The sequence below is a fragment of the Ixodes scapularis genome, unplaced genomic scaffold, assembly GCF_016920785.2.
Source record: "Ixodes scapularis isolate PalLabHiFi unplaced genomic scaffold, ASM1692078v2 PGA_scaffold4__175_contigs__length_147842914, whole genome shotgun sequence".
NCBI lineage: Eukaryota > Metazoa > Arthropoda > Arachnida > Ixodida > Ixodidae > Ixodes > Ixodes scapularis.
Window position 1 is genome coordinate 113,265,352 of NW_024609879.1, and position 27,341 is coordinate 113,292,692.

Consider the following 27,341-nt stretch of genomic DNA (forward strand, 5'->3'; position numbering starts at 1 on the left):
CCAGCATTTGGAGCGTTCACAGTGGTAGCAGCCGGTGATGGTCATAATCGATTGTCAGTAGAAGACAGGAGCGCGCTGTTTTTCAAGGCTGTACCAAGTCCTGCTGATCAATGTCGACCTTCAGTTAAACTCGGAGCCGTGTCAATGACAAATTTTTCCGGAACAAGCGAACTCTAATATCACCAGTGGCGATGTTGTTTCTTGCCATATTGGCTATAATCTAAGTACTCCCTAGGCGAAAACTCAACTCTCCGATTCCCAAGTTTACACCCCAACTCTGGAAACCCTAGAAGACTGTACCAGGAGATATGGACGTCACCAGCGTCATCGGGGACTATGGCAAGTTCCAGAGGAATATCTTCATGTTCTGTCTGCTCAGAGGTTTCCCAAACGGCCTTCACCTGGTGGTGTACACTTTCTTTTTTCCGGTAGTTGAACACTGGTGTGCTCCACCCGATGCACTCTCCGGAAATATGACCACGGATTACTGGAAGACTGTGGCGCTGCCCCGTGAGACAGGCGTCGGAGGTAGCATTGGTTACAGCAGCTGTTCGATGTTCCCGGTGGAGCGCGTTGGAGAGGAGCTTGTGGCTTTTAAAAACGGCACGGTTCCCTGCGAAAGATGGGAGTACGGCGAGAGCTTCTACAGACATTCCCTCGTCCAGGAGGTAGGTACACATGGTGAAGGTCACGTGGCTTCTAGCACTCGGATCCAGGGGCGGATGCGGGAATTTCCTGAGGGGGGGGGGGAGTCAGGTGTTGGTCAGCGTACCATATGTTTAGGGACCCCCTCCCCCTCTCCCTCGTTTCACGCCCTAAATTTTACACATGCAGAAATCAAGAGGGGGGTCAGGACATCCGGACCCCCCCTTTAAATCCGCCCCTGCTCGGATCCCAACTTGCAAGTTGTCTTCCGCATTGCCGATGCTTTATCTTGCTATAAATCGTACACGAAAAATGGCACTTGAGGGCACGAAAAGCCTATCCGGACGGAATCATCAATTTGGACGCGCGCTTTTTTTTCTTTGTTCAATAGTTGGCACACGTTGTACCTTAGGGTTGTGAGTTCTCAAGTATAAACTGTGACTTGCCAAAACTGAATTGTTTTTCCTTTTCCTTCAATTTGTCGGCATACCAACACAGGTACTTATTCACTAGGGCACTGTAGAACGACGTACACAAAACATTGCTTTTTATATTCACTGTCAACTTAAAGGGACACTGAAATGACATTTTTTTAAAGGGCATAGGTGGGACACGTATTTTGATAAATTTTCCAGGATTTTTTTTTTCGCCGCCGTTAGACGCAATTTAGGAGAAGGTCACGACCCGCTCTAAGCACCGCCCATAATTACTGGATTGGCTTGGCTGCTCGGCCGAACGCGCTCGCAAGCCTAGCGTTTCTGTTTCCTGACATCCGGTACGTCTTGTCTGGCGTCTGTCTGACACACGAGCAAAGGCGTGCCATCCTCCGGAATCGTGCACTGCCCGTAAGACCATAACATAAAATCTGCGCTTCGGCGTCAATTTTCACCTTTGTTCGTCTGCTATTCCGGCCCCGTTTAAAAGCTTCCGCAACGCTCACATGGCGCGATTATGAAAGTGGCGTTCTAGCGTTCCATGATGCTCGAGGCACGGTCCAATACAAGCGTCTGTCGGCGTCTGTAGATGTTCAATAAAAAGCGACCGAGAGGACCAAAAAAAATTTAAAATGAATATGCAGTCCTTTCAACTTTTGTGTTATTTTTTTTTTTTTTGGGGGGGGGGGGGGAGGGGGCATGGCACCTGTGAGTTAGGTGAGTGAGCATCATGAAGCAAAATTAAAGCGCGACCTAAAAATACTGGCTTTGGCAGGCCAGGTGCACCGCAAAACTCGGGAGCTACTTTCCTATCGAAGCGAAATGACTGGAGCATACCTGAACAAACTTGATGCGAGCCGAACGCCCGATTGCCTCTAGCGAAAAGTCTCGCAAATTTTAACCTGTGAAGGTATCTTCTCGGTATTAAAACCGTGGTTGCAATCACCACGGTTGCACTATTCACAAAGCAGCGGCCAACACCTTTATTCGGCGTCAACACGCGCAAAGAAATAAATCAAGCCCGAAGTTCGTCTGCTCCTCGCACGTGGGTTAAGATGATGTCAAAACGCGAAGCTTTTATCGGCTGATTGAAACAAAAAATAATAAGTAGACATCAAGGCATCTAGCTTTTAGACTTACCCACTATCCTTTCAATCAAAGCCAATGGGAACTCGGCGTCGTTCTGGTGTCACCCCTGTGCAGGAAGCAGACCACTTTCTCTCCGCATAGGCTCAATAGATGACGTGGGACGCTAGGCTTAGGCCAGTCCTGCTACGAAAACAAGCACCCACACAGCGCGCTTCTGATGGATGGATGGATGGTAATGGCTATACCCTTTGTAACGGGCGGCAGCTTGCGCCACCTAGCCTAACATTTCGTCATCCTTTTTTTTTTTTAAATTTGAAGGCGCGTACTTGCGACAGTTGTTTGCTGCAAACTAGGTCGCTTGAGGAGGTCTTCCTCTAAACACCGCCGTGAAAGCAGAACGACTCGCAGTTATAAAAATAAATGCGCTCAACGAGTTAGGCTCGTTGAGCACGCCCCAAACGCCGACAACCATGTTTGTTATATTTCGTTTAAAATTGAAGCGGAAAAGGCAGTCTCGGGATATATATATTTGTGAAAAAAAAAAAAAATGAACTCTATCTAGATGATTTGTATCTCTAACATAGCAATGTTGTCGATAAAAATACTATTACGGCACGAAGAACCAATTTTACAACGAACATTTGACACGTCAATCATCACTCCAACCTGAGAGCCGAAAAACGGTGCTTAGCACAGTGTTGTAGGCGTTACAGAAAACAAAAAAGTAACGAAATACGTTACTGGTTACTGGTTACCTACGTTACCACAAAATAAAAGGAACGCTTCACCGTCACAGCTACCGATAAAAAATAACGCACGTTACTCCTGCGCTACTTTTTATTTATGAAATGACATCATTTTTCGACACTGGGACAAAGGGCGTGGTCGTTGGGCATTTCCCAAAGTGAGAGTGTTTGCGTGGGAAAAAGAGAGGCGACATTTCGAAGGTATGAGTTTACAAGAAATCATATGACTTGCCACCTAAAAACACAAAACAATTGGAGTGTAATCTTTTTGTAAGCCTTGGGAAGACGAATAATGAGTGACGTAACTGCGTTACCCATTACTCGAAATACGTAGCTGTTGCTAAATTTAACAAGTACGTTACTACGTTGCCGAAAAATGTAACCTGTTACTGCCAACACTGGAGATAGTACCTTTCGTTGCGGGCGGGGCCTAGAGCAGGGCTACCCCCACCTAAATTGCGTCTAACATCGTAAATATTGCTAAAGAAAAAAAGTTTCCTTAATCGTGGAAACATTAAAAAAAAAAGTGCCCCAACTAGTCCTTTTCAGAACCGTATATATTGAGAGACTTCGGCGGAAGCGTGGAGCTTGTGACCTGCTATATCTAGCTATAATTAGCTGACCTCGTGATAATACAATATGGAGATTCGTTTTCATTTCGCCAGTCCACTCCGAGTGAGCCCACTTAAATTCGCGGTTACAAGTAGCGTTATGAAAACATTTCTCGTTCATTGGTATTCTATTACGATTGTAATTGGTCGCTGCAATCAAAGACCGCTTACGTTTTATCGATCTCAAATATCAAGATTTAGAAATAAGCTTTTTATCTAATTCTTTTTAAACAAAAACGCGTGACCTTAAAGTTTTACACGTGACCTTAAAGTTTTACGTTTTAACGAAGCACCTCGCACAGATAATTTGTTATTGATATTTTATAAAACAGTACCGACGATATATCTTATTTTCGTTTGTTTTAAGTCCAAAATGTGATTTTACGAGAAAATCTGAGACAGCTTCGCAACGGCTCCGCTAGATGCCGTCAGCCGCGGTGCAGTGTTTTGGGTTTTTATCGGAGCTAGACACTGATCTCTGGGGCTAACGTTATTGAAAAAAACTTAGTTTATCAAGTTTTTTTTACAGCAATGCACTACGAATCTCGGCTCCCTCTTGCGTAAAAGCATCAGGATTTGTACGGTCGCGTGTCTAGAGGTCAAAATTGTACAACATGGCGGCAACCAAGGGGGGGGGGGGGGGGGGGGGGTAACTTATGTCTGGTGAACGGGATACAAATTTATCGCTCCAAGCCTCTCTCCTCGTTAATTTAAAGATAAAGTCTACCACAAAAAAAATATTACCAAACAAAAACACATCTATCTTGTCTTGTCAACTCAAAAAAAAAAAAAAAAGGTGCTTTTTTGCCGCTATGGCATGCCCATACATCGTCCAGAAAACACGGTCTTCGATCCAGACATAAGAGAGAGTTTTAAGGAAACGTTTCTGCACATACGAACTGCGCATGCGCCACCAAAGAAGACTCGCACATGCGCAGTTCGTACCGGAGGGCCCGTCGTACCGTATCGGAGGGGGTGCAAAAACGGTTCCCTAAAACACTCTAATGTGACAGCACCGCCATGCAAGGAAGAAGCACACCTCGGACAGTGTTTGCAGGCGGTCATTTTGTAAGATGTGTATTAGCAATGGAGACCTCAACTTTGGTGTAGCAAAAAAAAATTATTAAAAAAAAAAGAAACAAACTTTCAGCCTTTTCACTTTGCTGAAGAAGGAAGACCAGCGGAACTGTACAATGGAAAGTAATAGCTGGCCGCAAGTCGGCAAGCTGCAGAGTGGAAAGGCTGCCGCCACCTATGAGTGACGGCGGCATCCAGATGCGTGGCTTGCCGCCGTCGCTCATAGATGGCGGTAGGTGTCCAGAGTTCGGTGTCTTCATTTTTCTTTTGCGGGCGACACGATCCTGAGGAAACTAGCCCTTAGCAGCTCCGCTGTAAAAAGCCAGGATGGCCAACGAAGAAGGGGATGGTGAAACTGTGCCGCACGTTCCGTCCAGTGGGACCTGGTCTGCGACAGCGCCTGGATGCGGTCTCTCGTCCAGAGCGCCACCATGGCTGGGATGCTCGTAGGCAGCGTCCTCTGCTCTTACCTGGGGGACAGGTGAGATAGCCGCTCTATAGACGCTTTCAGCACGCGCCAAATTGAGCCGCCATAGCCGCCCTTCTCTTGTCTTACCAAGACGCTGAGCCACTGAAGCGGGCGTTGACGAGTCTCCACAAGGGCCTATGCTGGGGAAAAGGACACAGTAGAATCTAAAATGGCAATGAAGTGTCCTGCTCTGGTAATGGTTACGTGGAGGGAACAGAATAAGAGGAAACAAAAACTGAAGGTCGGTTATGGCGGCGCCCATGTAGAGCTGCCTGAAAGCGTCTATACTGTGTCTTTCGATAGATTGGAGATTGGAACGGGCAAAAGGAGTTGGCGCATAACGAGGGAGCAGGCCATAGCGTCGACGGATGGCTTACCATGCTCAAAGCGCAATGTGAAGGCTGGTTCGTACATTTGCGTTTGAGTGCGATCCAGCGCATTCTGACAGCTTATGACCGCTTACGTCTAGAGAACACACTTGCATCATCTATCACGTGGGCAACACTTGCACCCTAGTCAAATCTTTTATTATTCTTTCGTCTTTATTCTTTGTACGGCGTAACCGCGCGTTGCATTATGGGACGTCTCTTATAGGGACGTTACACGTGACATCACGTGCAACGTCAAAAGGGCCAAATTTTCCGGCTATATTTGGCGGGAAACCTTTCGCTGAATTTAGCGGAAAAATTTATCGCCAAATTCAGCGGGAAATTATACCCTCGTGACGTCACACGTGACCCTCCCCTCCTCAAGAGCTGCGCTCTAATTCGGCAGTACAGAGAATTGTAAATTTTTTTTTACGCATTAATTTTTTTTTATAGTTTTAAAATTCTCCTCAGCATGTTATTAGTGCTCATTTCTTGCGAATAATGAGTCGATTCGATCTCGCATATATAGCAAAAGCATTCAGACTAGTCAGATGGGTGCATAACAGTTTACTCAAACCACATAAATTGGTGTGGTTCCTCCATGGCATGGCCCTTTATGGAGAAGGAAGTAGTTAGAGGTTTTTGCTTAGGCCTGCCGCCTCCCAGTAGGATTCTACACGTTACAGCAAAGTCAGACGTCGAATTTTATTGATGACGTTATTGCATCGTTTCTCTCTCCTCTGCATTGGGCGCAATTCCAAAGAAGGGATTAAAAAAAAAGTTATTTCTTTAAAAAAGTGAAAGCCGTTTACAAATCCCTGTAACGCCGAATTGGAGCGCAGCTCTTGAGGAGGAGGAGTGAAGGGTACTGAGGGGAGGGTAGACCCCTCCCCCTTCTCCTCCTCCTCCCCTCATTCTTTAATATGCTCCGGGGGGGGGTGTCACGTGACTTCGGGGAGGGGGTCACGTGACCTCGGGGAGGCGTGACCTGGGGGTGACCTCAAGGCCACGTGACCCCCACGTGACCTTGGGGGTCACGTGACCTGGAGGGGTCACGTGACCTCAGAGGGGTCACGTGACCTCAGAGGGGTCACGTGACCTGGGGGTCACGTGGGGTCACGTGACCTTGAGATGACCTTGGAAGGGGTCACGTGACCTTGGGGGTCACGTGACCTCGGGGGTCACGTGACCTTGGGGAGGCGACCACGTGACCTCGGGGGTCACGTGACCTCAGAGGGGTCACGTGACTTGGGGGTCACGTGACCTTCAAAGGGTCACGTGGGGTCATCTTGGGGTCACGTGACCTTGAGATGACCTTGGAAGGGGTCACGTGACCTTCAGGGGGTCACGTGGGGTCACGTGACCTTGAGATGACCTTGGGAGGGGTCACGTGACCTTGGGGGTCACGTGACCTTGGGATGACCTTGGTTACGCCGACGCCGACGGCGACGCCAACGGCGACGCCGACGGCGACGCCGCTCAAGCCGGGAACGGGCCCCTAAGAGCTGCGCTCTAAAAAAAAAAAGAAGAAATATGAGATAGAGGTTGAACTATAGTGTAGTTTTATCCCGTGAATATGAATATCGTATTCATTTTCCCTGAAGATGTAACTAAACGCGAGAAAACACCAAAGACCTCCGGCCAGTCGTTATTGCAACATGGATACCCTGGTGGGTTCGGGGCAAATTGCTAGTATAGGGTGTATACACTAGGCGCCATATTTGAAGGCGATGTTTAGAGCGCATGCTCGGACCGACCTCCGAGTACTAGGCTGCTAAGGCCGGCAATCTCGACGGTGCGGAATGCACGTTGCAGAAGAACTGCGGAAGCTCGCCGTCAGCACGCGCTCAGCAGCCGCGCACAGAGATATGGCCGCCAGTGAATACTCCTTGTAATGTTTAGTTTTTTTGCACTTCTAAACTTTGTGATAGACACATTGCAGGGATTTCAGTGTCGGCGTTTGTAGGCTGTCGTCGCAACAGAAATGGCAAAGTCCTTCCTCTCTCCCCTCAAGGCACGAGGAGAGATAAGCTGGGTGTTCCCATTGGCCGCGCCGGACGGAGAGGGAAGAGTTAGAGCCCCGGCGACAAGCGCAGCTTTTCCTGGTGTTGTTGAGCGGCGAAGGGAGGGTGTAATGTTGATGTTTAGCGATAAGCGGAGAGGGGGACGCATGCAGAAAAAAGAGGCGAAGCTCTGCTGGGATCGCGGCCGCAAGTCGGCGAGCTTTGGCAGAACATATTTTACGTTTCGAGTTGGGTTCGTTAAGTAAAAGTGTTATAGTGAAATTGAACGCGGTGGAAGTTTCTAAAACTCTCCAACATTACGCGCAGCAACTGGCAGCGTCGGCGCATGTTTTCCTGTCAATGTGTGAAGTAAAAGTGATAGCTGACAGGGTACGTTCGCCCAGTGCGGGCAAAATGGTGTCGTCCCGTCCCGTCCTCGGGTACGTGGCACCATTATGCCCGGTTTGCCCGAACGTGCTACAGTCATCGCTTTTACCTTTACGCTCTTTGCGGGCGAAAAAGGCACCCTTTTTCCATTGTTGAGGTTAGACGTTGTAGTTATGCGGCGATGAAAAAGGTTCATGCGTTGCGTGATTGATGGCGTCAGTTTGCCAGCGTGTTCCCTTGTCGAAAGCGGTCAGAAGCGCCGACAAGACACAATTGGCTACATTCAAACGCAAATGTGTGAACCAGCCTCAAAAAATGTGTAGTGAGGTAATATGCGCTGACACAAACGGCACACCTGCCTCCCAATGTAAAAGCTCGCTGCCGCGACGTCTGTTAATGATTCGGCAGTGGCTCATTCACCCACTGAGCCTGAGTATACGCCAAGGCACAATGAGGCCAACCAGGATTGCCGTTCAGGACAACTCCTTTCAATTTTTACGAACCACCTAGATCAATCATGTTCAGCTGCAGAAAGATGACTGGAGAGCACTGAAATGCACGTTCGGCACTGCTTGATTGGCTGCATCGTATGATTACCTCGGGTTTTTAAAACATCCACCAAACTCCTGCTCATATCAGCCAAGCTATTGTCTCGATGAAGGACAATAATTCGACTTCTTGTCCCATCGCAACAGACATATGAGTCCGGAAAACTTGTGAGCGCAAACAGAGACGAACACCCAAAACGGCGACACGGACAATCGCTTGTGCATGTACTTTTCTTCTTGTTCGTCCCTGTTAGCGCCTACAAATTTTCTGGGCACAATGGACCAACTAGCCCAACAAGTCTCGTTAAAGGCATATCTGCGTTTGATTGGTGCCGAAACTCACGAAAGGGTATCAGTGCTATGGTGGACCATTTTTGGAAATCGCCATGTTCCGGAAGCTCTTGTAAACGAAAATACGTAAGCATGTGCTCAAGTGTGCTCAAGAAAGATAAATCCTGCGGGTTCTATTCAGCTGGAGTAACCTAGATTGGGCTGGCTAAAGTCCCCTTTGTGCCTATTGTGACCTATTATTTCGCTGCCAAGTTCGTTCCAACACCTTCCTCCCCATAATTCGCGCATTGTTTCATCCTGCGCATCGTTGAACTTTGTTTTTGTGCCTCAAAATGGTGGATTATCCGCTCAAATCGAAACCAACATGGGCGCAATTTATTCTTCCTGCGCAGGTTGGGACGTCGACCTTTGATCATCATGTCCTTCACCCTCAGCCTTGTTTGTGGTTTCATCATCGCGGTGTCACCATCCTACCTGTTTCTTCTGGTTGTGAGGCTCATTTTGGGTCTAGGATTGGGCCTGGGACAGGCTTCGTCTTTCTGTTTACGTAAGGGCCAAGTCACGTTTTTTTACACGAAATGCGTTTAGGGCTAGGTTATTGTTTAAAAAATGTCCCAAAGCAGCTGAACGTGAAAGTCTACATATAATTTGAATTGAATAGGTACATAATCCCGCTAAGCATAGCGGTGAAATTGAATATATGCTAAAGATGTCGCTCACATTCTGTGCACCTCAGCTTTATCATAGGAATCAAGCACGCTTCCATTTTTTTTTTTTTTTTATAAGGAAGCGATGACTTCTTTTCATATGACGGGTCTATGCACGAGATTCAAATGAGAACCCATTGCTTTAGTATGTTCTCCCATTGCAAGAGCGTTCTCGCAGCTCGGAGAACGCGCGTGGTTTCGAAATACCCGCTGCAGAACTATTAATGCGTTAGCATTAGTACCTACATGGGAGAGAAATGCTGACGCCGTCCGTCTGTGGACAAAACACTGGAAAGAGAAGCGCGCCGCGTGGAGAGGAGGAAAGTAGTGACGGACAAAGGCGAAAGGGAGGCGACGTCACCAGGCGGAAGCCAATGAGAGCGCGGGAAACCCGTGAACAGCGAAAACTGAGTCAGACAGCGGATACCGCTTCTAAGCCTGCATGGTGGGTGAACGAGACGGAGGAGCGGAGGCAGCGCCTACCTCGGCTGGCCGAATTATGCGGCGCAAGAAGCGGCAAGCCGACGCGGGTCTGCGTGCGACAGAGGCTGGTGCGAAGCTGGCTCGGGGAGCCCGCTTCGCCGGAAAAAAAAAAAAATTAAAGGAAGATTCGTTGGTGGATTTTTAGGAAATACGTTAGCATAACTCTTGGGAAACGCCACACACGGCCCCCTTTGGTAAACGCTAACACTGCCCCCGTAATGAACCCGGCAAGAGGAAGCAAAAAATAGAGGAAGCAAAAGAGAAAGCAAAAAGAGAAAACCAAAACAAAAAAGTGAATGGATCGGCTTTTCCGTTCTCCAAAGGGAAACGCGTGTGGAGTTTCCAAAGGGTCATGCTAACGCGTAACCTAAGTAACCACCAATGGATCTTCCTTTAATTTTGGTTATAGCTATCGCAATTCATGCCCCCTTTCTAACTAAATAAGCGACGTACCGGCGTGCGGTAATGTGTCACCTATTGCGGGGTGTACATTAAAGTACCGGGCTCGCAGCCGCACTGCACTCGCTAAACTTGTTATCTGCAGTGTAAGCCTGTATCGCCATACCGTTGCAGACCGACCTCCTTCTGTCTGAATATCCAAAGCAGGGGTGGCAAGACAGACATATGCAAAAAGCCATAAAGAAGACGCAGTACAGAGTTTTAGTAAAGAAGTGTTGTGGTAGTTTTTGTTATGTATTTTTTTCGCCTCGGCTGGTGACCACAGCGACTTCCATTGATTGCTCAATATGGATCCTTATTGTGTTGTTCCCTGATCTAAAGTCTAATGGATTTTTTAGTAATTTCAAGCTTAGTCAACTTGTGTCTTTTTTAATCGCTCCACAGGTTTGTTGGTCATTGTGTGTAACTGCAAGAAATATGCTTTTGAATTACGTAGCTTAACATTCCCGCTCGGGTGTAGCTGTAACAGCTTGTCAGTGAATCGCAAATCGCAAGCGTCAGTTTACATTGTCATGGTGCCCGTGAAAATATATTTATATGAATCTATAAATCTTTTATTGTCATCTGAATTAGAATATTTATTCGTGTCCTTTGAATCGGTGCATTGTGTTACAAATACTGCTAAAGCACAAGAGGGAACCTAAAATGGCACACTGTGCACAAAGTCGTAAAAGTACGCTCTTGGGAGTAGCCAACACTCTTTACGATACTTTTTTTTGTTGTTGCAGTGATGGAGGTGGTTGGACCATGCAAGAGAACGACAACAGCCGTCGCCTTCTCCCTGGGATTCGCCATAGGGCTTCTAGCTCTCCCGGCCTTCGCCTGGGTTTTCCAAGACTGGAGACATCTGCAGGCCGTCATCTCTGTGCCTCTGGTGATCTTCGTAGCATGGTCTTGGTATGACAATCTCTACTGAAAACACGTTGCGGTTTTTGTAAAAGACACACTATACGTCTCTAGTATGCATTTCCAGCCGCGGGTTAAACGAATAACGGTAGCTGTAGACTGGCAACTCACCGGGTAGTTCTAACAATCATCATTCCACACGCTTTCGAGAAAAAGAAAGAGAAGAATTTGCGTTTATTAAAGAATGAGGTAAACCAGCACATACTGCTGGTTCGCTACGTTATAAAATCAACGGAAAGGAAAATAATAATCAGATCGAGAAAGGCAAGAGAGAAAAGAGACAGACCAATAAAATACAAGTGTAAGAACAAAAAAAAAATTACCAGAAGTATCATTTCCGATAACAGTGCATCGTCACTCACCAGAGTCTCTGAGCAGGTGAGCCTTGTGATATTTTGGAAGAGCTTTCGTAGAGGCTCAATCAGGTCTTATTGCCCTCCTTTTAAGGCTGTATTCTAAGCAGTCGAATAAAGCTTGTTGGATGTCATGTGCAATTCCACATGACGCTGCCGACGTTATGAGGTGATAAGACCAATCATAAAGCGTCAGAAATGAAACGTCATGGCATTTGTCATTTTGGTGCGCGTCTGCTCTAATCAGCGACAGAAGTCAGACGCAATAAATGGCCATGCCTTTAGGCATTTAGTGTAGGGTTGTATTGCCTTTGACTGTACTCTGTCTTATGGTGAAACAAAGCATAACACACACAGATATTCCACAAGCTTCGGCTGCCATGCTCCTTGGGGCGAAGAGCGCAACGATTGTTTGTTTTATTCCTTTATTAAAGCACCATAAATGTTGCGCTCGTTAGAGCTACCAACTTAAGAGGCTTCGTGGCAATAACTTTTTGGTGCCACCCCTGAGATGCACATACAAATTAGGCAGTGTGTGGTTCATATAACGAGCTTTACTGTTTTTTCCTTAGGTATCTTCCGGAGTCCCCGCGTTGGTTAGTGGCGACGGGAAGGTTGAAGAAGGCACGAAAGGTGCTCCTTCAAGCAGGGGCTGCCAACAACATCGAAATCAAGAATGTGGACTCTATCATCGAGCAACTTCGCCGCAAAATTACGGAGGTATTTGTTGCCCCCACGGAATAACATCACGAGGAGCCCGGTACAACATTAAAACGCTCAGCACAAGCGGGCGTAGAGTGTGTACACTTTTCATCCAAGTTCCTTCTACGAGTCGTTAACCAGTTCAAGTTTATGTGTGCCTCTACATACGCAGTGATGTTTTGTCCGCTGACGTCATTTTGCTAGGTTATCCGATGGATGGATATTTCTTGAAAATTGTTTTGGTTCGTGATCTAAGACGTTGCTTGCCCGTAAAGACATAATAACCCACGCTACGCTTCGTAAGAACAATGACAAGCTAGAACGGACCTTGCTTTCCTCTCTGACAACAAGAAGCTCAACTTGAACTGTAAAAGAGTGTGGATAGATGTGCACTCCAAAGCGGAAAGGTTCAACATTAACGAGTTTACCAAAAAGCTTGAATATCACCAATTTTTTTTACGGCATCGCAGTCATCATTTTGTTCGTGGCGTGTTTTTGATTTATATTTAATTTACCTAGATACAAAAAGCAAGTCCTTTAGCGATTGATCAAACAAACGGAATCATTTATGCCGTCCTAAGCCCACTGAAACGGCTGCTGGCCAGTGAGCGCGTAACTTGCACCTTGATACGTTATGGACCCCTTTTGAAAGTCACGAGCCGATTGTTAGAAGTTTGGATACCACTGCACGCCCGCGGGACCAAAGTTCCTAGATAAGAGCCTCCTACAAGTAGCGACATTCTTTGAAGCATCGACTGCTGACCGTGCAGGTCTTAGGAAGCGAAAGGTGGTGCATAGAAGAAGACTGAACTGAATGATGCCATTTTGTTCCAGTGGATTGTGCTTGGTCAATTGAATTGGTTGTAGTTACTTGTAAAAATAAGTATCAAGGGACTTTAGGTGGGACAACCTACATTGCGGAACGTGCGAGACATCACAAAAGGTGACGATGAAAACGAGTTATCGTTACTGACAGCTCAAAAAACGCAGGGGGCGCCGAGTCCCTAACATCTTCTCGTCACAACACAGCCAGTGAGATTAGCAACGCCCTCTTTTTATAAGCTGCCGGGAACTATAGGCAACCTGCAGTGCTGTTTGGTTTGGCGCTATCTAGCGACTGAAGCAAGAAACATTGGGTATGCTTGGGAGTGGCGGCTGCATTGTTCGAACGTGAGAAATTACTCTTGTGGCGTCGCTGAGCCTAGTGTAGCGAGAAATACTGGGTGGGCCAGGGAAGCCGTGATCGCATAACATGCCTCTAGGGCGGACGCTGCGGCCCTGGCGGGTCAATAGGAACGTGATTGCGTAACGTCGGAGTGCGCTTTTACTGAGAAGTATCAGGCTTTTCGTTTCGTCATGATCCAATACCTGTGCGTTATATTGCGATCGTATAGACCAGGGGTGGCCAGGTTGACCCTGCCTAAGAGCCGCAAACAAAAACACGAAACTTCCAAGAGCCGCTGGAAAATGGGGGGGGGGGGGGGGGGGGGGGCAAACTTCTCTTCAGAGCAAGAAACGAAACTCGAACTATCTTCAATCTATCCGAATCAAAAGCAGTTCAACTGTACGTAAGGTAGCAGTAGCACAAAGCTACCAAACCGCAACCTGTCTTTCAATTTAAAACGCGCTCCATTTCTCTTTTTGAGGAAGTGCTCGGGTGACCGGGAGGGAGGCGGGGGAGTGGGAAGGGGAGGGGGGGGGGGGGGGGGGGGGAGCGGGGTGGAGTGAGCCGCGAACCGCATTTCAGTAAGCGAAGAGCCGCATGCGGCTCCCGAGCCGCAGCCTATAGCCACCTCTGGTATTGGCCTTTGCATGGCTTATCACCCGGACGAAAAATGCTGACTCACTGAGCTGTGGATGCATGTGCAGCGTCTGATATACCGCACAGCAGATCAACAGCGCATGCTCAGAAGGCGTTCCACAGCCCAGCAGACAGAGATGGCAGCGCACAGAAGGCGATATTTGCAAAGATTTATACTGTAGCGCATATCGAAGCCGCCGGCACACAATGTGATGCTTATCGTTCACTCTTTTTCATGTTACAAAAAGTCAAGATATAACCGTTGGCTCTCACTCTGCTGTTGCCGCCTGGCTATTGGGCAGGAGATCGAACTATAGGGGGCGCTCTGACCCGTTTGTTTTCCCCACGCTTGGTGTTTACTCAACACAAGGCCTGTGCACATGCCGACAGGCCTTATGGGCATGGCCATGTCATCTTCTACAATAGAGCGCGGGGCGCAGTTTAATGTAAAAAATACTAACAATCGACGAAGCGACGTTAAGTGCCGGATCTATCCTCAGAGAATGCGAGCTTGACCCACTTCGGCTTTTGTGCTGAGCTGGAATCGTGCATGCTGCATTGTTCATGCAGGCCGTAGTGGAAACAAAACAGCCCCTCCTCCCCCTCGACGGAGAACACGAACTCCAGCCGAACGCTGACGCCGCGTTCGGTTATGTCGGCCGAACGCTGCGTCATTGTATTTGTTGTCCCCATCCGTGTAGTTGTTAGGTTAACCGCTTGGGGCGTCACGGTCTGTCCTCCTCCCCAATTGCCGGCTGGCTATACGGCATGCAAGTTCTTTTGCTCTTTGCGCATCTCGTACGCTTTTTTTATGCCCCAAATGTGTCCACTTGCCTTTGTTTCAACCTGATCTCAACCAGTGACGTCCCGCGCCGGGCTGCCTCGCCATTGTGAGTTCCCTGCACGTTATCTATAGTTGTTCTTCGATTTGAGAGCCCCCTCCTTGCGCATGGATGAGCCAAAGGCGAATTTTTGAACACTTGCTCGACGGATAATCACCATACGTTGGAGCGCCGCTGTCGCTAGGAGCCGACGAGTCAATGAAACAGCACCAAAAGCGCAACGTCACTGGGTTTATGACTTTTCTTGGTGTGTTTTTTTTCTTTTGATGCAACTAAACACAGAAAGGTCCTCCGTGGCGTTGAGATCTTAGCCGGTGCGTTTGTTTTGTGTCTGCCACTGTGCAGGGATTTCATAGCTCCATAGCTTACAAACCAAGGCAAACTTTCGACGTACGAGGTAACGTGTCGGAAAATATTGTGTTTTCTTCGACTGCAAGTCAAATAAAATAGCTGATTTTGCATTTGTCCGTCGGGAATAGACAGAGATCCCAGAGCCATCGACGAAAACACAACAGGCGTTGATGTGACGGGCTTCGGGCCCTCGTGCACTTAGCAGACAGCCACGAAGATACTAAATAACATCACGATATGAAAAGATAAACACGCACGTACAGGTTCGCCGCACATTGTTCATAGGCATTTGTTTTTCCAGCAAGATGAGGCGGCGGGCGATGTGAACTGGTTCGATCTGCTGAGGACGCCGAAGGTGCGCCGGTACAGCATCATTCTGGTCTATGCCTCGTGAGTTGAATTTGGAATTATTCCACGTTGTAGAACTATATAATGGTCAACGTGTAATGTTGAAATCGTTTTGAAAAAAAAACAAAAAAACTCCGACAATCTAATTTTTATAATAGTATACCAGAAAGAGTGCAACCGGACAAGCCTCTTGCTTTTTCCTTGTCTCTTAGCTCAAGTGGTTTCTAGCATTCTTCTACCCGAAGCTCTCTCGCTCTTTATCAATGCGGTGCACTTAATATAGCTGTCACTTCACTGACCTCGGGTCTTCTAAGCGACAAGATGCAGGAAAGAGTTTTGGGTCATTAAAAAGTACTGGGAAAATCAGAGTTTTGGACCAAATTCATGTTCCAAAAGTCGTGTTCCGAATTGATCAATTAAATTAGTGGCAGTACATTATCTTAAGGGGTATTGCATTACCTGACAGGGAATACTTTTTGTACTTACGGGGAAGGGGGGGGGGGGGATCGGTGGCAGAGTCACTTAACGCACCCCAGCTCTGAGCACGTGAAGCGAAAGCCCGTGCTGTAAAAACAAGGAATCCTGGGTTCAATTCTGACCCCTGCCAGTTTCAATCTGGAGGAGCATCGTAATGTCCTGCGGTCATGTATTACTACTTCGTAAAGCACGTTAAAGACCCCAAGCTAGCAGTGGTACTGTACTGGTTAGATTTCTCCCCTACAGTGGAGAAGCCAGACGCCCATTGGACTGACATCTTCCCGCGGTCTAAACATAACAACATAATTCCTTTTGTCGCGGCCTTTCCAAAAAAACAGGATCAGTATATACATCGTCCTTATGGCCTTTTCATCATCGTCAACAACACCACCATCAATATTATAATCAAGATAATCAGCATGTGATCACCACCAACTCGTTGGCGTGTCCTCGCGTTTTTTTTTTCTGTTGCTATTTTATTCTCGCGATTTTTTTTTTTTTTGCTTCTCAGCGCATCTGAAGCATGTCGCCGCCCAACGAACAACGTTTATCCGGTCATCATACAGGATGACGTGCGGGGCTGTCTTCTACGGTCTGCAGTTTTCGGTGACGTCACTGGGAGGCGACCCTTACATCAACTTCGTCCTGGCCGCCGCCGCTGAGCTTCCAGTCTGTCTGCTCTGCTACAGCTCGGTGCGATGGTGCCGGAGACGCCGGACCATGCTCGCCATGTTTGGCGTAGCAGGTCTTTGCTCCGTTGCCGTTGGTCTCCTCATATTCGCTGGTAACCACGTCAAACATATCTGGCTCTACAGCGCTGCTTTGCCGGTGGCTACACTATGGTGGCACACCATATACTTGCCGCCAGTTTTCCTTGCAGTGTGGTGTTTGGAATTCGTGTCCCCGATTAGTGTTTTTAACACGTCTTAAAAAGTGGTCCCTAAATGTCCGCCTGATGATGTCATAAAACTGTCATACTGCCCCGGTCGCGATTGTTGCGGTGTAACAGCAGTGGTGGTCGGATCTGTGACAAACCCCTGTTTTGTGGCAGGCCGCTCTTTAGTTTGTGGGAACCATGAGTATTCCTATCTAGGTCTAACTCAGGTAGGTCATGGGTGCCGCCGTGCCGGGCCCGCGACCAGGGAAATACGGCCAGAGAACGCCGTATTTCCCTGTAATGGCTCTCCCTCGCTGCCCTTCTCGAGTGATTTGCCACTGGTACACCCTTCGGGAACATCCATACCTGGACGCGTTTGCCCTATACGGGGAGCAAATCAATGTCCGACTACCCGGGCGCTTTCATTTCCCGCAGGCTATATAAAAGCCGGCCCGAAACAATGGCCGGAAACTAGGGGAAAACACTTACTCCACAAAGCACTGTCTTTTCTTTTTTTTTAGGCTATTCTTTTTTCGTGAATTCGCCTATACACTCCGTGCGACGCGACTGGCGTGCCACGGCGCGGCCGGTACCGAAGGTAGGCAGTGAGCACCCCAGAGAAAACGAAACCGAAACCACGCCGCGTACGTTGGTACGCGTTGAAGTCGGAGTCGTGCTGTTGCGCTGGGTTCACAGCATGAAGTGCTGCCTGAGCTGCGTCATTAAGTGCTTCAATAGTTATGCGTCGTATCTCGTGGAGACATAGTTTCACAGTTTTTTACCTCGCCGATGTTTTATGCGACAACGATGGACCCGTGCCGTACGACGCGAGAAATTTGGTGTCCCGATCATGTCAGCCACTGTGTCGGCACGGCTGACATATTCTACACTGCCGCTTTGCGCTCTACGTTTGTTTTCGTACCAGTAACGCCTACATGTGTCAGCGCCAATGGGACGAACTGAAATGCCATCCCACACTTGCGGGTATGCAGTGCCAATTTCGTTGGAGGAATGCCCTCCAAAGAAGTTTCGTCCCCATCGTACGTGTCGATGATATTTCCGGACAAATATGGCACGCAATCTGACTTCATGAAGAAAGATTTGAACGGTAATAAAAGTGACAAATATAAATCTAAAGAAAACAACCATGAAACTCGGAACCACTGGAGAATCGGCGTTTGAGTATGGAAGTTTATGTGGTGTGCTTTCTTTCTTGGTCAGCCTCCTTTTGGATGTGGAAACACTGACACCCCGAGTTCTGTAGACAAATTTTTTTTTTCTCGGCTTTAGAGCCACCTATCGCAAAGTGGTTCGAACTGGAAATACCGTCCACTGGTCCCTTCCTACCTGTAAAGCGTGTACCTCCCACGATGAGTGGTATTTTCTGACAGCCTTTGACGGTCAAAGCCAGTTCCCATTTAGTTACGCCGCCCAAACTAAATTTCCACCAGGTTTAGCTATGCCAACTATTTTTGTTACAATAAGTGTTGTGCCAAGTGACGGTCATGTCAAAGTACGTGTGGGCCGAAAATCAGCACCTCGCACAACACGTTATTACACAACAGCTGACCGCAAAAGCCCTTGGCGGCCAAACCGTGTGTTGGCCGACAACTTCGTTTTCTCGGCTTTGGAACCGCCTTTCGTGAAGTTGTTTCAATTGGAAGTACAGTCCATTAGTCCCTTCCTACCTCTAAAGTCTCCACCTCCCCCGACCAGTGTTATTCTCTTGACAGCCTTTTCATGGTCAAAACCGGTTCCCATTGAGTTACGCCGCCCAAACCAAATTTTCACCTGGTTTCCCTATGCCACCTTTTTTTTTTTTTGTATAATAAGTGCTGTGTCATGTTACTGTCAAGTCCAAGCACCTGTGTGTCCAAATCTGCACTTTGCACAGCCCGCTATAACACTACATTTTGGGTCCAATATTGGATATACCGTACAGCTTTATTTCTTTATTCGTTAGAAACAACTTTCACACCTGCTGTCTTAATGAAACTTGGCACACTTCGTGCAGAAACTTAGTGGACATCTTACTCGCCTCCAATATCATCGTTCCAGCTGTCCTACGTTTACAGCGACGAGCGAAATAAATTTCCCACTCAAAGCAGTTATGGTGGCGGCCGTCTTGCTTTTCGGAAAATTGCTCCAACTCCTTTTTTGGCCGCAACTAGAGAAATTCCCTCGAATAACGACTAAAACTCAATATATAAGAAGAGGAGAACAGCTAAATGCCCTTCTTAGGTCTGCCCCAGCATTCATGCAGCGTCACCCTCAACGTATCGGCTCGAAAAGCAAAAGTTTCGTCCGTGCGCGCTTCCGCCGCCACAGCTTGGCATGCGAAAAGGCGCCGCAGGCTGCTGAACGCGCCTCACGGTCGAACGCCAGCTCCTCCACTAGCGGCGCTGCGCGCGTTTCTCAAAGCGCCCCCTATAGTTCCCGCACGGAGTGTATAGCGGTAACGCGGAGTCCGATCGGTGATCCTGTCTGAATGAGGCAGCGCCGATACTTCGTACCTTATTGAAGGCAAAGCGTAATGGCATATCAAGCCAATAAACACACGGGCATCCTGGGCTTTTACGTGGTAGCACCGCAAATGGGGAAACCCACAAGTTTGACTATCCACGGAAGCTCCAGCAGCCGGGAGTTTGGACGGGGCGACGCCAGTGACGCTCGCGTTCGCTCGTACCGTTTGCCGGGACTTTTAGCCCCAACCGCCAGGATCGCGACATGCGACAAGACGGGCCGGCTTCTGCGACGTCATTTGTTGCCACTTCGGGACCGCTTTTGATGTATGGGTTGGATACGACGCTAAACAAACCAGATGGAGATGCTTCCAGGCACTGCAGTGATAATACCAATGGTTCTGAATACAAGTCAAGGTGGTGGTACTGCCAGTGGAATGTACCTTGTGCAGGTGCGATTTCCTGGACTAGCACAGTACCCATATCTCATGTGGGGAAACACGCTTGCTTATCCAGAAAAAGACGAGTATGCGCACTCAAAAGCAGATGCAACTTAACCAAAGCTTGCCTACTCAGGGAGTTTGGTATTTTCTGGGAGAAGCAATGTGATGGTGTTCGTTGCAGTGCTTTTGTCGTGTCAATAAAAGCAACGACTCTGATGACTTCACAACCTGGGTTAAGCCCATAAAAACGGCGTTGATGCGTCAGGGTTGGTGGAGTTGAGAGCTAACAAAAACATTCCTCCTGGTGGAGCTGTAATCACGAAAGGTACATGCTCAGTCTAAACTGGAGTGACATAACTAGAACGCAAAACCGCACTTACAACAAACAGACAATTTTAAGTCGCCTGACGGTCAGTTCCTTCCTTCTGGTTGTCTCTTAGCACTGCCATTTTTTTTAAACTTAAAGCACATTTTGTTTGAGCTTTAGACACGATTCCAATAGACTTGTCACCACGGTCGACCATTTTGACACAGGTTCGACGGTGGCATGGTTGCGCCAGTGCTTGGGGATCGTAGGCAAACTCGTGGCTTCGGCGTCTCTCACGGTCATCTGGATGTTCGCCGCCGAGGTGTTCCCCACCGTGCTGCGTACCGTGGGCGTCGGAGCATGCCTCGTGGGAACCCGCGTGGGCGCAGCCCTCGCACCTTTCATCGTAGAACTGGTATAGGCGCCTCCTTCGTACACTCTAAGCGCGTCTACTTTCTCGCATAGCTCTTTGGAGAGTCAATCGCTGCACTCTATTGGAAAAAGCGAATGACGAAACCGAAAAAAATAAGTTCTGACCTTAGGAAAAAAAAACATTATGCGTTGAGGCATTGAGCATCTGTTTCACAACGCCAACTTCTTTTTTTTTTTTTTAATCTAAAATTGCCGCGATTGATTGTATCAAGTGCTTTACGGGAAAGCAGACACATCATGCTTCTTAGTGTTAAATAGCTATTGGTTCTCGTTGTAGGTTATTCTTTCTGCCTCTGTCCCTTCCGCCAGACACTACCCCTTCCTTAGTTCGCCCTTCTGTCAATCAATGTGTGACTCCTTACGCGTGCGTATGCCCGTGAAATCAGCATCGTCTTCATGGTACTTTCACACTCACACAGAAAAGCTACACCAGCGAGGTGGTGCCTCCGATTATCCTGGGTGGCCTCTTCTTCTTGTCCGCCATCTTGATCCTCCTGTTGCCGGAGACGTTTCGGGTGGCACTTCCGGACACACTTCACGAGACGGAAGGACTCACGAAATCCAGGTGAGGAACTGTTGAGAGCCGGATGCTGATTCCGGGATAAAACGACCCTCTCAACAACCTAAGTCGCGCTCACACTACTAATACACCACGGCCAACTTTCTTGGGCATTCTTTGGAACAAACAGTTTTCAATTAAATATAACAAATTCTAATTGATTTGCGTTGTATGATACCCAACAATTACAGTCCACGGGAACATTACGAACTTTTGTCAAGACAAGCAGAAGTCAACAGTTTTGTGAATGTGGTCCGCAGTATACAATGCAAAACAATTTGTAGAGACGCGGAATGAAGTTTGTATGCGACCAAAATTTTAATTACTGCTTATTGGTATTTTAAGACTGCCATCTAAAAATATTTCAAGGAAACATTTTGACGTTTGCTGCTGTTAAAACTGAAATTATTATTGCAGTGAATGCGCCGAGGTGTTTGATGTCCGAGAAAGTTGGGGATGCACAAGAAAGACAGTCTGCAGAGACTTTTCGATATAGCGGTTCTGTTACATTGGCCATAAAAAAAAGTATTGACTGCAGACGTGTTCGAAGAAGACAAACGTGTGAAGCAAACATGCTTAGAACATTCTTGACGTGTGCCCGCACATAATATTAGGCTCATGTCTGCAGTGCTAACACCGTGTCCGTGTGCAGTTAAAAGCGGGACTGCAGGGAAAGCGTGACTGCCGCCGTTTTGCAAGAACTTGAACAGCTGAAGATTTATCTGGCTTTGGAGATAACTGTGTTTTGCAGTGTGTATTAAGATCTTCTTTTTTTTTGCGCCGTACTTGTTTGTATAGTAGACGAGAGTCACCAATGGATCTTTCTGCAATTTGTTCACCCCTTTTCTGTACTCTGCCTGTCAGAGTACGTCGATGCCCTTGGACACGGTCATCCATATCGCTCGTGAACCGCATCCATTCCGCTCGTGGAAGGAACGGCATCCATATTTCTCTTGGAGGGAACCGCGTCCATCGTTTTAACCAGACACACATCACAGCCCGCGCACTGCTGCTATAGAAACCCAGAGCGAAGAACAACCGGCGACGGTAAAGCGGCAACTGAGCACGCCCGAGCATTCCACCGCGCCACGGCGCAAGCACTGCGCCTCCTCCTCTCTCGCTCCACACCAGATGTGCGCGTGACTAGAGAAAAACGAAAGGGTTCGTTTTGACGAAAACCCGGCGGTAATTGTCAGTTTGTTAGTGACGAATACACACACGCTCGCACTGTCACTTTTTCCGCGTCATTCTTCCGCCGAGCAGCTCCAGACTGGAATGGCCTTCCCCACCACATTGATGCCATCACCTGCCCATCAATCTTCTTCGAAAATGTTACCAATCGTCTTTCACCATGAAGACTAGCACCTATGTTTGATTATTTTTGTAACCCCACCCCTCATGTAATACCCCCAAAAGGGTTTTTTTTAAGGTAATAAAATGAAATGAAATGAAATGATAGAGAGAAAGAGGTTGATGCGTGCTGACGTCAGCGCTTCGGACCAATGGGAGCGTCGCACGCGTCACCCTCATCTCCCTTTTCCCTTTCTTCCCGGCGCTGAAGAACGAAAGACACCGCCGGTTTTCGTCAAAACGAGCGTTCTAGTGCTAAAGCAGTAAAACGTGAATCTCCCGAAGGCCTCACAGTTCCAACCGGCGTTTAAATAAGAGACTGATCAAGATGCTTCGAAGCGCTGAATAAGCTAAGTTCTTCATAGAAAAACGTAGGTTACAACTCAATGACATCTGGTGAGTTGATTTTCAACTTCATCGTGTCGTTCAGGATTTTCTGTTATGAATCCTTCGTACTTGTCAGTCCTGGATCGCCAGGACAAGTCGCAGTGAACTGGTGAGTTCTGAATCGGAGACGGCAGCGCCACATGTGTTAGTCACGTGGATTTATTGGCAAAATGGCGGCCTGGAGGCGGATACAGTACTACAGCAAAGCCATCTATGGTATGTTGCCGGCTGAGAGTGCAGGACAACATCCTCCCGCAAAGCCCTTCACTCTTTCCACTTTAAAAGAGCGAACGCTGGAGAGGAGGCGAGGATGGGGCATTGGCGAAGGGAGCTGGAGAGGCCTATAGTTTTAATGCTAGCGATTTTCAGTAGCCAAGTCGGCATTTGTTGTTCAAAGGACATCATGCATGTATCTTGTAGTTGGCACACAAAACAAAAAGGGACTTGATATTCTGGGTTGAGTAACACAACTAAAGCTTAAAAATATACGTGAATTTACACCACATCAGTATTTAAATAAGTATGAAGAGCGTAACTTATACGAAGGTATTTTACAGAAGGTCTAAAACGATGTTTTCCACGCAGAGCTGGGGATTCGAGGAACAACACTGAAGCGCCATCTATCGCCGTCAAGCAGCTACTAATGCCTCTCTCAGCTGAAGGTCCTGCAGGCATGAAAGACGAGAATGACTGAGAAAGCTGTCTGAGTTTATCTGATATGATGGCTGGTGAAAATATATCCATTAATAAATTGAACGTCTTCCCTTTTCACGCATGGCAAGTGTCGTATTAGAAGATGCTAACGGCGGCGGCAGTGCAGGTAAGATATATCACCATTGTTTATGGTTCAACACTGATTGGAGACATAGTACACAAATGCCAAAGCAACAATTCCCCGTGGAAACCAAAAACAGTACTTGATAAGAAATCCCAATTTTTTCGTACCATGCAGAATTCAAGAATTCGGAGTAAGCATCGAGCGGAAAAAAGTTACAGAGATTCGCGTTTCTCTTTTGTTAGTTGAATGTTGATTCAAAATCTGTATAAGGGCCCGTTCATACTCTTGTAACCGAGTACGACCTAGAGAGACTAGACCGGTTTTTAAGCCTCTTGCGACTTCTTAGGACCAGCTCCGCTGCATCGCATCCGGTCCTAAGAAGTCGCAAAAGGCTTAAAACCGGTCTGGTCTCTCTCGGTCGAAGTCGGTCGCAACAGTGTGAACGGGCCTTAAAGGTAAAGTCACTGCTGAGTTTTGACTTGACTAACCTCGTGTCATGCAGTCTTGTACACGTTACTGAGAAAAAGTAATCGATTACAATTACTATTACTCTTGGCTAAAAAGTATTCGATTAGATTACTTGATTACTCGACGGCAAAAGTAATTGGACATTACTTAAAGGGAAGCTGAAGCGGTTTTAAATATGAGAAAAAACGCCTGAGCCCAGTTAATGAGACCTCAGCCATCACGAATATCGTATTCGTTTGGTCGTTTTCTGCGCGGATTAACCGGAAAAGCGCCTTCAAAGTAGCGCCGAAGCCACGCCTCTCCGAAGCAGAGGGAAAGGGGAGAGAGGAGGAAGCCCGTCGGCCGGTGTCACAAAACGACCGGCTGGGGGACCCCGCCGCGGATGGCCCCGCTTTACTCGCAGGCTGCTCTAGTGTCTTTTCGAGCCGTCGTCGCTCTGCCGTTACATAGCGCTTGCTTTTATCCCTTGACCGGTCATGCTATTAACTCAATCGCTTGACGTGTTGATTGCTCTCTTCTTTGTTCACGTGTTTGCAGAATTCTCGTGGCAACGAATTCACTGACTCGTGCATTTGCACGATGCCGTACTCATGTGTAGCCGCCAGCTTTCACGAACAGCGCTCGTCGCAGTTGTTCTTCCCGCTTACCGTCTTTTCCACTTTGTCACCAAGATTTTAAAGGGGTGGGTGGGTTTGAGCAAGTACACCGTTTTTTGTTCGAAACGTGTTTCGGACGGCGCCTATGAAAACTATGTACGTGTGGGTTTTGGTCTGAAGGAGGCTCGCCTGAACCCGACGCTCTGCCGACCATCCTTGAAGGTAAGAAGGCAATTCAGCGCATTAAAAGTCACAAGCACAAAGGAAACGTAACTTGGTAGGAATTGTAAGTCGACTGTTTTATAAAAAAAGATATTAAGTTATTAGAATTGTGCAGTGTGCTAGAAAAGCCGCAATCATTTAGCCGAATAGCGGGTTTCTTCTGTTAACCGCCTTATATTAGTGTTGGTTTTTTATATTGTTGAAGTGACCATATTTTCCGGACCGACTCCGGTCCGGGAAATCTGGGAAACAAAAGAAAATATTGGGTAGCCCAAGATTACTTTATTTTGCTTTTAATCTACTTGGCTATTCAGTCACTTGGGAGGGGAGGAGGGCTTGCTCTAAAAAGTGGTCATGCAATTCATAATGCGACTTTCACGGTGCAACTTGTTTTAGCATAAACCTTTTTACAGTTGCTGACATTATTTGAGGTCACATATTTTTTAAACGTAAACATGAATTTTGTTAAATTTTCCTTCCAAAGGTTCATATTCTCTTCAGGAGAGCTTTGTGGAAATAAAAAGCATGTGACCTTCTGTTCTGAATTGAGGTCTATTTTTACAAGTTACGCGATGTTTTCCGTATAAAGTTTGTGTTATGCAACAATTCTTTGTTCCGTAGAAAGCTGATCGGACGATGATAATGCTTGGTAGTGGTATGATGTAGTCAAGAAATCTTGGTAGAAGTATGCGAATGTAGAGGCCCAGGAAGCTTTCACGATTCGACATCAAATTTAGGGCTGCCGGGCACACATATTCGCTTTTTCTACGTAATAGTCTGCGCAGTTATTCGCATAGTGCGCAAGGGCATGCCGGTGGCGGAACGGCCACCCTATCTTATCACCCGTCTCATCTCAGGGAAAGCTCTCCCGTCGCCCGAAGCCGATTATACTATCCCTTCAAACCACTTCAGCCTTGATGAACAATGCAGCCTGCACGCTCACGCGTCCAGTGGCTTCCAAGCACGAAGGCCGATGTGTGCAGAATTCTTGTATTTTGACGACCGTTTTGGGGAAGGACACGCTAATCCGACTTGAGGCTCGTAAAGTATTTGAGGCGTCCCGTCAATAACACTCCGTTTATTGTCAACGTTTTAGGTTACAATAAGTAGCAGTCAGTACGTTCCTGGAGGTATGAAGCCTGCCATGTCGCGTCCGCGCAAGCGGTTCCTCGTGTCTGCGTTTATTACAGCGGGGGTCATTTTCCTACTTTGCCAACGGCTCGAACGCGTACTTTGTCACGTCGAGGGTCGTCTAGACACATTCCTCTTTCGGATCCACCGAAAGATTTCGAAAAATCAGAAGCCGAACCCGATTTACAAGAGCAGAAGACCCGGCGCCCGGCTACTTCCGCAAGCGACGGAGCAAACGAGAATCGAGATTGTCCTTTTATGACTTAGTGGCGCGTCACGCGTGGCTAGCCAATGGCGTGCCGCTGCGGCGATCGCTTCTGATTTCTTCGCTTTTTTTCGCGTTTGGAGATTATTTTGGGTCAAATGGTTGTGATATTTGGACTCAGCAGGCACAAACACGCCAGAATCAACTATTAACTCATTTTTTTCGAAAAGCTTTTCAGCTTCCCTTTAAAGAAGTAATCGTTACTTTTTTTTATTACTTTATTGTGTGAAGACACATCTTTAGCGCTCATAACAATGAACTACTTCCAACCTATATTTCACTTTTGCACAAGTATTGAAGAAGAAAAACTGGCTCCCTCTTCGTGGTCGTTGCACCTTCACAATGCGGACACAAGCATAGAATTCGTTTGAAGACGTTTAATGATTTGGGCTTTCGCCAGTGTGTGCGTGTGTGTGTGTGGGGGGGGGGGGGGGGGGGGAGGGGGGAGCGGAGGGGGTTCTAGATCTTGTTAAGCTTGAGCAAGGGTTGTCGCTCAAAGTTTGCGTCGCTCATTTTATTATTCACATGTGGATGAGCTCGCATGTTATACAAAAGAGCAGTAGCTCCAGGATTTGAAACGGATCATGTATATATAGTATCCATTAGCGGAAGAGATCGCCCCGACCACTTCTCAACTCGAAACAGTAATCAAAAAACGGTTAAAGTACAGGCGAGCTGGTGGATATTTACCATGATGGAACTTAACCCGAGACTGGGGTAGAAACAGAAACTTAAAAGTAGAAGGGACAGAGACAAGTGAAGAAGAGAATGTCTCTTCTACACTTGTCTCTGTCCCTTCTACTTTTAAGTTTCTGTTTCTACCCCAGTCTCGGGTTAAGTTCCATCGTCGAAACATTGCTTGTCACACAAGACCACGTAGGGGAAATGGGGAAATATTTCAGCTGCCTTTGTTATATTTTGCATCCGCTTTAGGCATTCTTCGGTTCTGGTTCTCCTACGGGCTGCG

The 27,341-nt window shown here is 47.4% G+C and overlaps 1 protein-coding gene across 1 annotated transcript; it reads left to right on the forward strand.

Moving 5' to 3' along the window:
• The first annotated feature begins 308 nt into the window (after positions 1 to 308).
• Positions 309 to 21,187, forward strand: LOC121833000 (organic cation transporter protein-like). The gene is made up of 9 exons (XM_042293365.1): positions 309 to 668; positions 4,980 to 5,083; positions 9,061 to 9,215; positions 11,046 to 11,214; positions 12,149 to 12,296; positions 15,574 to 15,662; positions 16,664 to 16,881; positions 20,414 to 20,601; positions 21,038 to 21,187. Exons 1-9 carry the CDS (start codon positions 309 to 311, stop codon positions 21,185 to 21,187), a joined length of 1,581 nt encoding a protein of 526 aa, XP_042149299.1.
• Positions 21,188 to 27,341: the final 6,154 nt, after the last annotated feature.